Source organism: Solanum lycopersicum, chromosome 9 (genome assembly GCF_036512215.1).
Source record: "Solanum lycopersicum chromosome 9, SLM_r2.1".
Taxonomy (NCBI): Eukaryota; Viridiplantae; Streptophyta; class Magnoliopsida; order Solanales; family Solanaceae; genus Solanum; species Solanum lycopersicum.
Window position 1 is genome coordinate 30,308,319 of NC_090808.1, and position 17,270 is coordinate 30,325,588.

At 39.5% G+C, this 17,270-nt stretch overlaps 1 protein-coding gene across 1 annotated transcript; it reads left to right on the plus strand.

Annotated features, from left to right (window-relative positions):
- Positions 1 to 13,695: 13,695 nt before the first annotated feature.
- Positions 13,696 to 16,899, plus strand: LOC101263638 (probable inactive receptor kinase At5g58300). Its single transcript, XM_004246908.5, has 3 exons — positions 13,696 to 14,337; positions 14,461 to 15,791; positions 16,140 to 16,899. Exons 2-3 carry the CDS (start codon positions 14,516 to 14,518, stop codon positions 16,763 to 16,765), a joined length of 1,902 nt encoding a protein of 633 aa, XP_004246956.1. The 5' UTR covers positions 13,696 to 14,337; positions 14,461 to 14,515; the 3' UTR covers positions 16,766 to 16,899.
- Positions 16,900 to 17,270: the final 371 nt, after the last annotated feature.

Consider the following 17,270-nt stretch of genomic DNA (forward strand, 5'->3'; position numbering starts at 1 on the left):
AGAAGAGATGACCTATGGAGCTTGTGACGGTCTGTCATGCTTGTGATGGTCCGTAGGTGGCAGCATAGTGCAGATGCTGAAGGAAAATGGGGAAGTCTGACCAAGTGTGGGGTTACGAAAAGCGTGACGGACCGTCGTGTCTATGAAGGTCCGTCTTGCAGGTTCGTCATGAAGTTCAGAGAAGTAGTCCTAGTACCCATATTCCAAGAGTTAAGTGTTTTGGAACGGAGACTCTCGACAGACCGTTGTGCCTGTGACGATCCGTCATACCTGCCGTCGAGGGTAATGAAGAGACCAGCAGAAGAAATCGCATCAAGTATGGGAATACGGAGTCCATGACAGTCCGTTGTGATGTCCGTCGATCCAGCCGCGTTTAGACAGATTTCCAGCAAATAGAGTCCTTGTTTAATTAGGCTTTTTATTTTCTATAAATAGTTCGAAAAAACCTTGTTTTTGAGGTTAGACTCTGGATTATTTGGTTAGGCCCTTGATTATTGTTAGATTCTTGATTATTTTGAGATTCTTTGAATTGATTGTTGGTGATTTTTGTTGATTAATCAAGCGAACTTTCAGATTTTACTCTTTATCATTGAAGTGAGTACATGAGTTCTTACACCATATATTTGAATATAGTGATTATGATTATGGGTAACTAAACTCCATAACAAGGGTTGTGGGAACCATAGACAAATAATGAGGTAAAACCTAACTAAAATAACAATTCTAGAATAGTACCTTGCATGTATTGATAATTCTTTCGCATAGAATTCTTTTTAACAGATGGCCAACGTTAGAACTCGCCTTAATGCTACTTGCTGGACCAAGAAGGTAGATAATAGGGAAAAAATTATCAACATAGATAATAGGGAAAAAATTGTTTTTGATTCGTGCAGAACCACCCTCCTTGTATGCCAAATACACAAAGAGGAAGAGAACCCTTGTTTCCCTATTATCACGAATTAGAACGTACACTACGCAACATGAATCGAAACATGGGAATAAATGATGATGATCCAAACTAGAACATCCCAGCTCCGGTTGATGTTCATGGTCAGTTGTTACCCTATGCCCCGGGTGAACACCAACAGAGGGGACGAAATCCTGTTCCACGGCCCCAAGCATACTATAGAGGATATGATAACATAGAAGACTCCTATGGGCCACTTGTCTTGCCTCCACTACCACCAGGCCACACCTTTGTGGTAACTAGTAGCCTGATGCAAATGCTCACTGCTAGAGGCTTGTTTTCAAGGCTACCTTCTGAGGATCCACATACCCATATAGCTAAGGTAAGGGCAATGTGTAAAAGTTGTGTAGGGAGGCCTGACTTGGACTTGGATGTAATAGGGATTAGAGTGTTTCCTCTCTCACTAACGGCAGAGGCTGCTATATGGTTCACTGAGCTCCCTTACAACTCAATTTTCACTTGGAACCAACTAAGGGATGTTTTCTTAGCACGTTACTATCCGGTCTCCAAGAAACTAAACCACAAAATAGAGTGAACAACTTTGTGGCACTACCAGGAGAGTCAGTTAGTAGTTCTTGGGATAGATTCACCGCGTTCTTGAGAAGTGTCCCGATTCACCGTATAGATGATGAGTCACTGAAGGAATACTTCTATCAGGGACAGGATGATAATAATAGAGCGGTGTTGGACACTATAGCAGGTGGATCTTATGGGGAGCGTCCTTATGCTGAGATTGCTGAAAAATTAGAGAAAATCTCCCGGTTTAATAAAGCTTGGAGTACGAGGAAGTCAGATACCGAGAGAAATACCTTTGCAATGCAGTCCACTCACAACCCAGCCACAGATGAGATTCGTGAAGAAATGGCTTAGATGAGAAATGAGCTTGGGTTAGTACTAAAACATATCACTGGGGGTGCAGAAAAGATAAATGCAGTTAACTACTTGCCTAAACCACCACCACCTAATGATGAGTTCTATTATGCAGAGGACTCCTATGCAGTAAATGAGCAGACAAGGGGTTTCCGACCGAGCGCCCAAGGCTTAAATCAGGATAATTGGCACCAAGGTCAAGGGAACCAAGGTCGGATCTATGTCCGAGATGGAAACTACAACCGCGACAACAACTTCAACAGGGGTAACTACGGTAACATAAATGATAGGAATGGGCCCTACGTCCCTCCTCAAAATCGTGAAGTTACTCCTAGGGATGGTGGAGATAGTATGACGCGATTTGAGGATATGTTGCACAAAATGATGAGGAGGTACGATGCTAGTGATGAGCACATTAAAGAGTTAATGTGTGATTTAGCAGGTATTAGGCAAAAAGTCGATACACATGCAATATCGATTAAGCAATGGCCCAATTATCTGCGACAGTGAACACACAGCAACCGGGCACTCTTCCTAGCAACACTGTCCAAAATCTAAAAAATGATGCGCACTATATGGAAATCACTACTCGGGTGGTGAGCAAACCATTGACCCACCTATGTCGTCTAATGAGAAAAGGGTGAGAAATGATGATGATAAGGTGGTAAAGGGTAGTGGTGAAGCAGAAGAGAGCACTGGAAAAGATGCAGAAGTCCCTATGAAGGTAATTCCCATGCCTAGACCACCACACCCCTTCCCTCAGAGATTAGTGAAAAAGACCGAGGATGGTAAATATCGGCGTTTTATAACATTGTCGAAGAAGCTTTCTATCAATATCCCTTTGGTAGAAACTCTAGAACAAATGTCCGGTTATGCCAAGTTTATGAAAGATCTGGTCATAGAGAAAAGATCGGTCACTTTCGAGGATGATGATAGAATGCATAATTGTTGTGATATTGCTACAAGATCTCTCGTACAAAAGAAAGAAGATCCGGGCGTGTTCACTATTCCTTGTACAGTCGGGTCATTACATTTTGCGAAAGCATTATGTGATCTTGGGGTTAGCATAAATCTCATGCCCCTCTCGATTTACAAGAAGTTGGGTTTGGGTGACCCAAAACCCACTGCGATGCGGCTACTGATGGCTGATCGAACAGTGAAAAGGCCTATAGGGATACTCCATGATGTGCTAGTAAAAGTGGAGTCATTCATATTTTCGGCATATTTTGTTATTCTTGATTGTGAAGTCGATTTTGAAGTGCCTATTATTCTTGGGAGGCCATTCCTTGCTATAGGTAGATCTTTAGTTAAAATGGAAAAGGGGTAGATGAAATTTCGGTTGAACAATGAAGAAGCTACCTTCAAAGAAAAGATGAAGAAGGAGAATGAAAAAAAAATTGCACAACAAGAGTTTATGGTTGGGGATTTGGTGCTATTAAACAGTTTTGGGTTGCCTTGTCTTCCGGGCAAGCTCAAGTCCAAACGGACCGGCCCTTACTTGATTACCCAAGTATTCCCTCATGGAACAGTTGAGTTAAAAACTAAGGAGGGAGTGCGGTTTAAGATGAATAGAGAACGAATAAAACTCTATTTTGGGCATAATGCATCGGTGAATGAAGTGATAGAGGAATACCATCTTGATGAAGGCTGAGTAATCAAGTGTCCTCAGTCTTGCCGCGACATTAAATCAGGCGCTTGTTGGGAGGCAACCCAATACTTATAGTTTTTCTTTCTAGTAATGGTAGCATTTTCTACTAATGGGTTTTAAATTTGCAGGCACATCACCAAGAAATTCTGCAGAAAATTACTCTGCAGCAGTTACGACGGATACAGCGACGGACCGTTTCAATTGTGACGGATCGTCATATGAATCCGTCGTTCTAGGTATGTCTTTCTATTATTTTCAAGCTAGGTCACACGCGACGGAACCAACAAAAATCGTCACAACTAAGACAGATCGTTGTCGTGGAATCGTTGCGTCATTATAAAAACTCAACATTTAAAACCCCAACCCTTCATTTCACCCCATTCCTTCACTCTTCCTTCTATTTCCCTCCCTTTTCAACTTCCAAAATCATCTCCCTCTTCAACCGATCATTTTCCCCAAATTCTCCAAAGTTCTAAAAGTCCTCATCTACTAGTCAGAGCTGCTGTTGTGGGTGTCTTCTTGATCACCAAGTACCTTTTCCTCTTATTTTTCTCAAATTCTCAGGTATGTATCTCTAATTTCTACTCATTTATATTGCATTTTTGTTTATCAATTAGTAGTAGCCTAGTTCTTCTTGATATGTTCATTTTTTAAATAAATTCTGTCTGACCTAGGTTTAAAATCCTCGAAATTGCCGTGTTAAAATCCTAGAAATAGGTGCTTTAGCATTGCTAGTTTACTAGGTATTTGGGTTAGACAAATGTAGGTTAAAACACTACCAATTCGATTTAGGTCATAGGGGATGAATGGGGCCCCCCCAGTTCTGTCAATGAGTTACAGAACAAGACCCTGATGACGGACCATCGTACCCACGACGGACCATCGTTGGGTCCGTTCCAACAACCCTAACACCCCACTGTCCAATTTTCTCCAAGTGTCAACCAACGGCCACATGCGACGGATCGTCGTTCCCACGACGGTCCGTCCTGCACAATCGTTCTGGTTGTCAGAGACCCTATTCCTAAGGGTCTCACTTTTTCCAAGTGTCCTTCAACGGACACATACGACGAACCGTCATCCCCAAGACGGTCCGTCCTGCACAACCGTTCTGGTTGTCAGAGACCCTATTCCTAAGGGTATCTCACTTTTTTCTAAGTGTCCTCAAACGGACACATGGGACGGACCTTCATCCCTACAATGGTCCGTCTTGCACAACCGTTCTGGTTATCAGAGACCCTGTTCCTGAGGGTCTTTTTTTTTCTAAGTGTCCTCAAACGTACAAGTACGATGGACTGTCATACCCACGATGGTCCTTCCTGCATGACCGTTATAATGGTCAAAGACCCGTCTCCTAAGGGTCTCCATAATTTTTTTCAAGTGTCCTCTGACGGACACCTACGACGGACCGTCGTACCTATGATGGTCCGTCCTGCACATACCGTCATACTTGTTAGAGATTCTCCTTCAGGGTTCTCCATATAAACAAAGTCTAAGTAAGACATGACGGACCCCATGACGGTCCGTCATAGTCACGACGAGCCGTCACCTGGCCCGTCGTGTTTCACTGTTACTATAGAAATGTCATTTTATTTTAATTTTTATTTATTTATTTTGTGTGGTTTTTCTTGTCTTGCTCCTTTTAGTACTAATATTGATCCTTTACAGGTACTATATACTATGGCACCAAAATAAGATCGAGTCTATGCACGCAGGCGATCGAAGTCTGTCGCCCCGTCTGCCCGCCTGTCATTGGCTCTAATGATGAGCGTGACCCTAAGTAAGTGCCCCCAGGCACTTCCACCCCATCCCGTGCTGCACGTGCTTCCAGAGCCACACCCAAAAAGGTAGCGTCCGGCGTAGTCACTGCCTCCCAGTCTGATGAGGAGCGCACACTGACCGATACACCTTCTGGGTCAGCCACTAATGAAGAAAGAGCGTTTGGTTCCTTAGGAGTTTCGTGGTTGGAGGAAGACTACGGATCTGCTAAGGTTCCCGCACCCGCCACCGCTGTAGCGTCGGCCTCGTCTGATGAGGCTGACAGTTTGGAATCCACTCCCGGTTCACCAGCTCGTGCTCTCACCTCGGTTACCGACCAGCCCAACCGATGGTGTGTCGACGGGTAGTTTCAAGTCTATTCTGATGAAAAGTTCCTGAATGAGAAAGGAGTTATGACTCGAACACTTACGTTGGAGCGGCGGGTCCTTACAAGAAGTCTCCCGACGATGCCTGAGATCCACAATGTCTTCACCAGACATCGACTGGAGTGGACAGCACGTCCGTGTGGACGTTATAGTGAAGAGCTGGTCTGAGAGTTCTATGCATCCTACGTAGCGACTCTCCGATCAAAGATTGATAGGCGGGCTGCCCCCGACAAACATGCCCCACTGGAGTAGGTCCGAGTACGTGGCGTTCAGGTTGATATCTCTCTGCCTGCCATCGGCTAATTTCTATACGGCGAGAATGTTGATGCTAATCGGACCCCTATCACTGCCGAGTTTGACTACCGATGGAAGATTGTCAAAGATGACCAATTTCTACGTGAGCCATCGCTGAGAGAGACCACCAAGAGGTGGATGGCCCTCCACTTGCCCGTTGATGGAGAGGGTGCCGACTGGGTGACCGATCCGAAGGGGGCCATCAAGAAGGCCAACCTGACTTTCACGGTGAAGTTTTTGTGGTTGATTGTCCGCCACTGCCTTTCCCCCACAGCCGCTGATAATATCGTCACATGGGATTGAGCAGTACTGATGGCGGCGATGATAGCCGGGTTCGAGCTGGATTTTACGTGGCTTCTACAGGCGGTCATGCACGAGAGGGATTATAAGGTCACAACTACTTACCATTTCCCGTGCATGATATTTTCTCTATGCATGTCCACAGGTCTGCCTATATGGCACGTTGATTAGCTCAACACCCCTCTGGGCACTGTTGATATCGGCCTCATCTCTCTGATGAGGCCAATGAGTTGGCTCCACGCAGAGGGCCCCGTCCAGAGCTGCCTCCGCTTGGTGACAATCTGGCTGATACGGTAGCAGAGGACCGCACGGCTACGCAGGCGGCTTCACTGACACTACCCCGGTCGAGTCTATCCCGGGTAGTATCACTGCCCCGAGCTCCTCTCGCTCAACCCCTTTACCTGCTCTGGTCCCGCTTGGTAGGGTCCAGAAATTAGAGGCGCAAATGGCTACACTTTTGCATCATATCCAGCCTTGGATGCAGAGGTTTATTACCGAGGTAGAAGAGCGCTTGGAGTGGAGAATGGTCCAGCACACAGACCGGAAGATCGCTGAGGTTCATCAGCGCTTGGACGTTTTTGAGTTGCGAATGCTAGCCCGTCCAGCCCCTCCGCTGGATGTGTCGACCCTTCAGGCTGCGGTTGACAGTCTTCGCGTAGATATTGATATGATCTTAGAGGCTAGGGTGCCTGAGTCTGAGGCCCCTTCTGTAGAGCCTGCTGAAGACACGGTGATGGCGTCCCTATTCGCCACTTTAGAGATTCCACCACCTCCCCCTCGAGAGCATGACAAGAGGCGTAGGGGTCGAGGGTAGGATGAGGCGCGAGCATGGAAGAAGGAGTGCCGTGAGATGGAGGCTGCGAGGAGAGCCTCGCTTATTGAGGAGGAGGTGCGTCAGATGAGAGCAGAAGAGTTATCTACTGGGGCATCTAGTTCCAAAACTGTGGAGATAGAGGGAGGCACTGCTGATAGTGTTGTTGATGTTGAGGACACCACTGAGGGTGTCCAGATTACAGAGGTAGTGGGTTCCGAGGAACCGGACCCACTAGCTTGCTGATCGTCAGTGCTTTGCGCCCCAGGTTTGCTTCACCTACCACTCTAGTATTTCAATTTTTTTATGCATTGGGGACAATTGCATGTATTTTTGTTGGGGGTGGGGTAAATGGAAAGTGAGTGCTACGGTCAAGTCTGAGTAGCCCAATACACTATCCTCTTTTGGGGTTTTCTTGCCTGTGTTCTTTTTTCCCAAGAGAGTGATTACTTTTTCTGTTGAACCGGCATGTCTATATATTGTGTACATAGTTTAATTCTGGAGCATGATGGCTAAAATGATATCCTGATAAAATGGAAAATGATGCATGACTAGGCATAGTAATTGATAAATGTGTGGCTCTAAGCATGACATAGAGGTACACCACTGCATGACCCTAAGTCTAAAATTTGAACTAGGTGTCTGATAATCTGGTAGAGTGATGAGATGTCAAGTGAGTGTGAGAAAGATTTGAATAGTCCACTATTTGTACTGAGCTAGAACTTGCCAAGTTAGTCCTGCTAAAAGTAAGTTGTAATAGACAATTAGGAAAGGATTATAGGCCCTTATTCAATATAGCTCATTTTTAGCCTAAATAAAAGAAAACCAAATGAAATTTATCCTTCTTTGATCCAAATGATTTGATCATAAATTAGACCTTTCTTTTTCACCTCAACTAATCTTTTTTGGGAATAATGTGTTGGCCCTGGTCCCTCCTTGGACATGTGCACTTTGGCATAAGCTGAGGGTGGTTAATGCAGTAAACAACCTTTTTATGGCACTGACCCAACTTTGGGTATTGTGTACTTTGACTCATGGCAAAGCCATGAGTTGAGGGTTACTATTATGAGGAATGCTTTGGAAGTGGGTTTTAAAGAATAAAGAGAGAGAAAGAACAAAAGTAAAGTGACTCAAGAATTAGTTGAAAGAAAAGTAAAAAAAATTACAAGAAATACAAGCAAGAAAAGAAGAGAGTCACTTACACAAATGAAGAAAAAAGGGAAAATAGCAAGGTGAAAGAATGTGGGAAACTGGGCAAAATAAAATGATAGAAAATGGTATGTTTAGCCGATATGTCAAGGAGGGAAAAAAGTCACTAAAGTATACCTAAATATACCCTACATGACCCTGAACCTATGTTACAACCTAAGAAAGTTCTATCGTGATCCTAAGGGTTGTATAGCGAACTTAAAGCAGTGAAAATAAGGGCAAGCTTATGCCAATAGGTGTGAATGAGTGTAATTTTGTTCTGAGAGTGAGTGTTGAAAAGTAATCCTTATACTCAAACTGAAATCATTGTGTGAAAAATGAGGATTTTGTTTTGAAGTGAGGACAGTAGTTGCATTACCAGAAATATTAGCACCTCGGTGAGAAATTGAAGAAGTTAGGTGTTAGTGCATGGTGAGTCTGTGTCATGATCTGATTACACATAATTCAAGCCTAATAGTGATAGCACACATAAATATGATGAGATTAATCGGGATTGATAGCCAAATGATTGCAAAGAATAAAACATGGATACTATTGTACAAAGATTGTGTATTGAGTCATAGTGCGTCGCTTGAGGAAAAACGACGAATTTAAGTTGAGGGTGTTGATATACCGTGGTTTCACGATATTATTAATATTTTTCCCTTAAGTTTAGTATGTCCAAAAGCTTTTTTGTGCTAATTTTTATATAAGTTTCTCCTTATTTGCAGGAAATCTGTCCAAAGATGAATGCAGAGGTTTTTGAGTGAAGAAATGCAGAAGAGACCACCTACGGAGTTTGTGACGGTCCGTCATGCTCGTGACGGTCCGTAGGTGGCAGCGTAGTGCAGCTGCTGAAGGAAGATGGGGAAGTCTGAGCAAGTGTAGGGTTATGGAAAGCGTGACGGACCGTCGTGTCCATGAAGGTACGTCCTGCAGGTTCGTCAGGAAGTTCAGAGAAGTAGTCCCAGTACTCATATTCCAAGAGTTCAAGTGTTTTAGAACGGAGACCCTCGACGGACTGTTGTGCCTGTGACGATCCGTCATACCTGCCGTCGAGGGTAATGAAGAGAGCAACAGAAGAAATTGCATCAAGTATGGGACGACGGAGTCCAAGACGGTCTGTCGTGACCAGGACGATCTGTCGTGATGTACGTCGATCAAGCCGCGTTTTGATAGATTTCCAGCAAATAGAGTCCTTGTTTAATTAGGTTTTTTGTTTTCTATAAATAGTTCGAAAAACCTTATTTTTGAGGTTAGACTCTGGATTATTTGGTTAGGCTCTTGATTATTGTTAGATTCTTGATTATTTTGAGATTCTTTGAATTTATTGTTGGTGATTTTTGTTGATTAATCACTTGGATTTTACTCTTTCTCACTGAAGTAAGTACATGAATTCTTATACCATATATTTGAATATTGTGATTATGACTATGGGTAACTAAACTCCATAACTAGGGTTGTGGGAACCATAGACAAATAATGAGGTAAAACCTAACTAAAATAACAATTCTAGAATAGTGTCTTGCATGTATTGATAATTCTTTCGCATAGAAGTCTTTTTAACGGATAGCCAACGTTAGAACTCGCCTTAATGCTACTTGTCGGACCAAGGAGGTAGATAATAGGAAAAGAATTATCAACATAGATTTAGTGTATACTATCTAATAGGCTAGTATTGATTGGTACGAGGTAATAACTTAGTCAAATATCAAATATGATGCTTAATATGAGGTAAAGATAAGGGTTAGGATAGCAACACACGTAGACGGACCAAGGTGCGGAGAAAAATTTTCTAGATGCCAGACCAAGGATTTATAAATACATAACTTATCACTTTGCATGCAAGATACTAGAAAAGAATTGTTATAGTTAGACTTATCAAGTTATGAACTAGTGGGAAACCCGTAAACCCTAGTTACTTTGATTAATTGATTAAACTCCAACATTCAAAGCTGTTAGTTGTCTCCTTGTATTTCGCTAGTTATTTTCATTTATTTAGGAATAGAAACCCCCCTTTTTATCATTTTTGCTTTCCAAGGAAGTAATTGACTGAACAATAGTAATACTAGATTGAAATTAAGTCTAAACTATTTTTCTCGTGGGAATGATCCCAACCTCACTAGTTGGGTTATTTACTTGACATGACCGCTTTACTTCTTATTTGAGAAGTAAGTTTGAGCGTATCAATGCACCATTCCACTTTGCACATAATTATTTCTACACAAACATGCTTTAATAGATGTAGAATTCATATCCTCATAATCTTTTACAACATTGCTCGTTGTGGTATCAAAGATATCGTCAACGATATATCATTTTGTATCGATTCACAATAGACATAACTTATTGAGATCATCACTTTATTATTTTTAGGTGTCTATCGTCTCATGAGATTTTATAAAATGTTATGTCGTAAGCTCTCCAAGAGCATATTTTATCCTTATTATGGTCATTTTGATTCTTTGATCCTCCCCCTTTTTTAAGAATTATTTTAATTAGAATTGATTAGTCTATCATGCTTCATGCATGTCATAGACTCTATCCTTAAGGGACATTCAATTGGAGTATTTACAACTTTTGTGTTGCTTCTAATCTCCCCCTTATGTTAGACAAACTAACATATATGTCAATCTTTTAGAGAATCTATCTTTGTGCATCATAGTATATTGATTAATTATATATTGCACATCAGAATTATCAAATAAAAACTATTTGGTCCCTGACCATAAATCAATTAACAGAAAAATTAATCATTACTTATTTGTTTGATTCATAGAATTACTTTTGTATGTAATATCATATTTCAGATCAACACATGAAACTTTATTTTCATAAGCAATGAGTCACTATGTGAGACATTTAGTCTCGCATCATCTTATATATTTATCAATATTATTAAAGATAAATTATCTTGATTTCATATTTTGAAAGTTGTGCTTTTAGCTCAATTATCTTGCACAAATAATTTTGCGAATGTCAAACTTTAAGTTGACAACAAACGCACATGTGATTATCTTATTCATGCATCTTTTTATTATATCACATGATAGGTGAACAGGCCTATATTCACCTTTCATACTTTTCAGAATTTAGGAATTTAGTTCCAACTTTAGTTGATCCAATCAACTTGTCATGAGAACAAACAACAAAAAAATTCTTCAAAATCTTCTTGTTTTTCATTGTATGTTCATTACTCAATATGCACATCTTTGGATGATCAAATTATTCATGCCAACTAATGAATTATTAGTACTTGTAAACTCTAAATTTATTATGTCATGTGCCTTTTTGCTTTAGTAAATGCTCAATTTATTACTATTATATGAGAAAAGTTCAACTTTAATACTCCGAGAGTACATTTCAAATTTTTTTTTCTCAATTACTCTACCTCTTCTAAAGGTGAGTCGTGACTTCATCACTGAATAGACTAATTTGATTATCAGAAAATTGTGTCTGTAATCATATTATTTATGCAAATACTTTTGCACATCAAAGATAATAATATGCACACATGAGACCATCTATAAGAAACATCCATTAGGACCATTAAGTATCTAAACAATCCACTAGATGGATGAATAGGTCCATAAATATCTGTATACGTTCCCATAACGCAGGGGATTCAATATCAACTTTCGTTTATGATTATCTCACAATTAACTTGCCTTGCTAACAAGCACTACAAGAAAATTAACAATTTAAAAGATTTTTTAGGTTCTTTTATGGATGTCCATTTTTATTTTTCATTATTCGTCTAAACATTATAGACTAATGATGTCCAAAATAATCATGCCAAATTAAGAAAGTATTGAAATTAGTAATCTTCTTATTTACTATAGAATGTGTCTCAATTGCACTAATTCTTCTCCAATACAAGTCTCAAGATAAAACATGAAACTTTTATGTAAGACATTTCTTCTTAAAGACATTCTTGGTGATACCACACCATTGACTAAAGGCCACAATCATTCCCATGCCTAGCATGGTGGCTTATTCTTCATGAATGAAACACAAACACATGAGCATATCAATTGATGATAGCTTTTAGTATCTCATTTCATATTTATGTGCATTATTCAATCACTTGTCTTCTTTCATGCATATTATGTACTACTACCACATTGACTTTAGCAATGGAGCAAATTCAGTACATTTCATGATTTCTCATAAAAAAACTCATTAGTTTTTCTTTAGTCGTTGTTATATCATCAATATGATGTATTAAGACTCAAATTCAATGTCTTATACATATAAAATGATTTTAGGCCATAAATTGTGAGACTTGAACTCAACATTTTTAAAACTATAGTGACCGAAACTTTTAATTCAATATCGTATCCTTTTTGTGCGATTAGACATGAATCCATCATCATACCTTCTTAGTGAGATTGGATGTGAATCCATCTTCTTATCCTCAATCAATGACATAATACGCTAAAGTAGAACAAAGCTCACTCTTGAGCTTTGTAATTACTCACTTTGCAAGTCTTCTAACAATCTCAATTAAATATGTATATGTCATACTTATATCCTGAACCAGTTAGGTTCCTCAAATTTAATGAGAAAAATTAATTATGTTACTAATAAGTAACGATAATAATATTAAATAAAAAAAAATAAGAAATAGAATATCCATGCAATTACTTTACCTATGTTGGCCATCTCATGTCTTTTTCCATGTAATAATATAAATAAAGCCACAAACATACAAAGAATTGTAAGCATACCTCTAGTAAGGTAAAATACATTAATTAATATTAGTATATCGTGTGTAACATCAATGAATACACAACACATTATGGATTCATATTTTTATGATTGTGTCAATCATCATGGCTCATACCATGATTAGAGTCTCGTGCTGATAACTTGTTATGAAACTATATAAATTAAGTAGAAGAACAAAGTAGGGGGCCATCTCATGTCTTTTTCCACATAATAATATAAATAAAGCCACAAACTTACAAAGAATTGTAAACATACCTCTAGTAAGGTAAAAGACATTAATTAATGTTAGTATATCGTGTGTAACATCAATGAATACACAACACATTATAAATTAATATATTTACGATTGTGTCAATCATCATGGCGCCTATCTTGATTAGAGTCTCGTGCTAATAACTTGTTATGAAACTATATATATTAAGTTGAAGAACAAAGTAGGGAGAAGAGAAAAGACTTCTTATTCATCTTGAAGTATATTTCATAGATCTTTCTCAAATCTTATTTACAATGAAGCAAAACCCCTTTATTTATAGGGAAAACCTAACATGGTCTCCAAATAGGATTCCTAACCAAATCCTAAAAGGACTCTACATAATTAGAGTTTCACTATAATACAAATTGTTCATAACAAAGTCCTATTTTTGGTTTTAAACATATTTTAAGTCAGTTTCACTTTGCCAAACATTCTTAACAATTAAATATAATGTAAAAGTAGATTTGACAAAACCAATCAGACTAACTCTTATTTTTTGTTTTTAAAATAATGTGAAACAAGTCAACAATTCAATTATTTTAAAAGAGAGAATTGTTTAATTTTAATGAATGAAACTTTAGGCCACCCTCTCCATCTTATTAATTGATCATTATGTGTGTAAATTAATGGACAAACTTTTTGGTGAGGTGTATTGGAGACGAAACTAATAAATTAAGGGTGTAGGACTTTTTTGTTTTTTTTGTGTGGATTAGTAATCAATAGTGGGAATTTCCAGTTGCCAATTGTGTGTGACAGCCAATGAGTAGTTCCGGTGAATGAGTAAATGGTTGAAAAATGACAAGGAAGAAGTAGTTGGAGAGGTACCTCGAGATCTGTGCTAGAATAGCAGAGATTCCGTTTGCTTCACGAAGAAGCTCAAACATTATTCTTTCTTTCTTTTGATAAGAGGAAAAAGAAAAGAAAAGATTTTTCCTTCCTTCCTACTGCTTTAATTTTTCCTACCGGTACCACCAGCTGCAGCTGCAGAGTGCAGAGTAGGAAGGAAAAAAAGAATAATCTGATTTTGCAAAGTAAACAAAATGCCGTTGGAGTAGAGCAGAATTGTAAGGCACAAGACTTGCACCTTTTTAAAGTAGGCAATTAATGTTCTCATCTGGCCAAAGATTGTGTGTGGTAAGTGTTTGTTCATCAAATATAGGATGTTTTATCCCTAGACAAGGTTTTTACTCTTATTATTATTATTATTATTATAAATCCAACGCAATAAAGTCTCCATAACATATTTTTTTTTACTAGGTGGTGATGCAAATGGGAAGTTCATATCTTATGGCAACTTGAAAATAGATTTAAAATGATGAAGCTACACCCAATAGTACTACATCTGCTGCTACCTCTTTCTCTCTTGCTCTTCTTCCCATATGTTATTGCTGACCTTACATCAGATAGACAAGCACTACTTGACTTTGCTTCTGCAGTAGCTCATCTTCGAAACTTCAAGTGGAACACTAACTCTTCCATTTGCACATGGCATGGCGTAAGTTGCAGCTCAGATGGCACTCGTGTTGTTGCACTTCGCCTTCCTGGACTTGGACTTTATGGTCCTATTCCAGACAATACCATAGGAAGACTAGATGCACTAACAACACTCAGCCTTCATTCCAATGCCCTCACTGGAAATCTTCCTTCAGACATCACCTCTCTTCCCTCCCTCCGTTTCATATTTATACAACAAAACAAATTTTCTGGTGAAATACCTTCTTCTCTATCTCTACTCCTTAAATTCATTGATCTCTCCTTCAACTCCTTCTCAGGGGAAGTTCCAACAACAATTCAAAATCTGACACATCTTACTGGTTTGAACTTACAAAACAACTCCCTCACAGGATCCATTCCTAATGTAAACCTACCAAAGCTTACTCAATTAAACATGAGTAATAACCAACTCAACGGTTCAATTCCTCAATCCCTTGCAAATTTTTCTGCTTCTTCATTTCAAGGAAATTCTCTATTATGTGGACAACCCTTGACTCAATGCCCGCCTTCACCATCTCCTTCTCCGAGCATCCTGCCAGCCTCACCAACAATTCCTGAAAACCATAAAGGCAAGAAAAGCTTGAGTACACGGGTTATCATTGGCATTGTTGCAGGAGGTATTGGAGGGATCCTCTGTCTAGCTCTGTTGATTTTATTGTGTTGTATGAAGCGATACTATACTAAGAGAGGTATACAACAAAAAAAAGACTTCAATGGAGGAGGAAGTCCGAAGCAAACAGAGGACTTCAGTAGTGGAGTACAAGCAGCTGAAAAGAACAAATTGGTTTTCTTTGAGGGTTGTTCTTTCAATTTTGACCTTGAAGATTTGTTGAGAGCCTCAGCTGAGGTTTTGGGTAAAGGGAGCTATGGAACAACCTACAAGGCCATCTTGGAGGAGGGAACGACTGTTGTTGTGAAACGGCTCAAGGAAGTTGTTGTTGGGAAAAGAGAATTTGACCAACAGATGGAGGTAATTGGCACTGTTGATCAGCATCGAAATGTTGTTGCTCTTCGTGCTTATTACTTTTCCAAAGATGAAAAACTTCTTGTCTATGATCATGTACCGGAAGGCAGTTTATCCACTCGAATGCATGGTAACATTTCTTCCTTTTTTTGTCTGATGGTACTTGGGAATAGACTGGCAAGAAAATCAGCTGCACAAGATGATAGATTTCGAATGTGAAATGAAGTACCCATATCTTGAGAAAAGCCCCTAGACAAGCATTATAAATAAACACTCCTGAAATAGGCATGCTAGTTTGTCTTGAAGACTTTAACATGTGATATTGGTTTCATGCGATTCCATATTATTTTGAAGCAAGATGCAAGTTGCAAGTTGTTGAATGTCCGATTAATTGTTCGGTGCTATACATAATTTTCAATCTTACTGTTTATACAAGAAAGTTCTTTTCTTTCATTGCTCCTTGTTTTATTTATTATAGGCAACAGGGACTTGGGAAGAACACTGGATTGGGAATCTAGATTGAGGATTGCCCATGGAGCTGCAAGTGGTATCGCCCATATCCATGCTGTTTCTGGTGGGAAATTAATTCATGGCAACATCAAGTCATCGAATGTGCTTCTCACCCAAGATAATAGTGGATGCATCTCAGATGTTGGTCTTACACCTCTAATGGGTTTTCCTACTATCCCATCAAGGAGTGCAGGATATAGAGCACCCGAGGTGATAGAGACCAAGAAATGTACTCAGAAATCCGATGTTTACAGCTTTGGTGTTCTGCTTCTTGAACTCCTTACTGGGAAAGCACCAGTGCAGCCACCTGGCCATGATGAGGTGGTAGACTTACCAAGATGGGTGCAGTCTGTTGTGAGGGAGGAATGGACTGCTGAGGTGTTTGATACTGAGCTCATCAAGTTTCAAAATAACGAAGATGAGATGGTGCAAATGCTGCAGATTGCAATGGCTTGTGTGGCAAACGTGCCTGAAACAAGGCCTGGCATGAGTCAAATTGTCCAGATGATCGAAGATATCCAACAAATTGACTCTGGAAACAGGCCATCATCTGAAGATAACAAGTCTAGGAGCCCAACTAGTCCAACACCATGATAACTCATGCATTTCTCACTACATGTGTATTTCAACTTCTTTTTTTAAAAGAAAGTATAATTGAGACCTTTAGATACTATATCCTTCATCTATATTTGACTTACTCCGTAAAATCAATTAATAATTCAATCCAATTATGTCTATCTCCACTTTTATTTTCAAATCTAAAAGACACAAACTTATTTTACCATATCACTTGTTGATTTGATCTTTGATCTAATGAATAAATGTACAGTTTTTCAACACCCAATTGCACCCTCTTAGCCAACAAATTCATTTTCCCTATAGCCCCAAAAATAACTCTTGTACTTCACTTACATGAGGAGTTTATAGTCCATGTTTGAAGTCACTTTTTCAAAAGGGAAAAAAGCGTCAAATATGCCCATAAACTATTGGAAAAGGTTCAGATATACCATCCGTTTAAAGTTTGAATTATTCATACTCTTGCCATCCAAATTTTAGCCCAGATATGCCTATAGGAGCGTTAGTGGGCATACTGCACATA

What these genes read in the sequence shown, in the direction of transcription:
- LOC101263638 (XM_004246908.5), top strand. Translation starts at nt 14,516, where the DNA reads ATGATGAAGCTACACCCAATAGTACTACATCTGCTGCTACCTCTTTCT. An exon ending in TTTATCCACTCGAATGCATG is followed by an intron (nt 15,792 to 16,139) that starts GTAACATTTCTT and finishes TATTTATTATAG; the next exon opens with GCAACAGGGACTTGGGAAGA.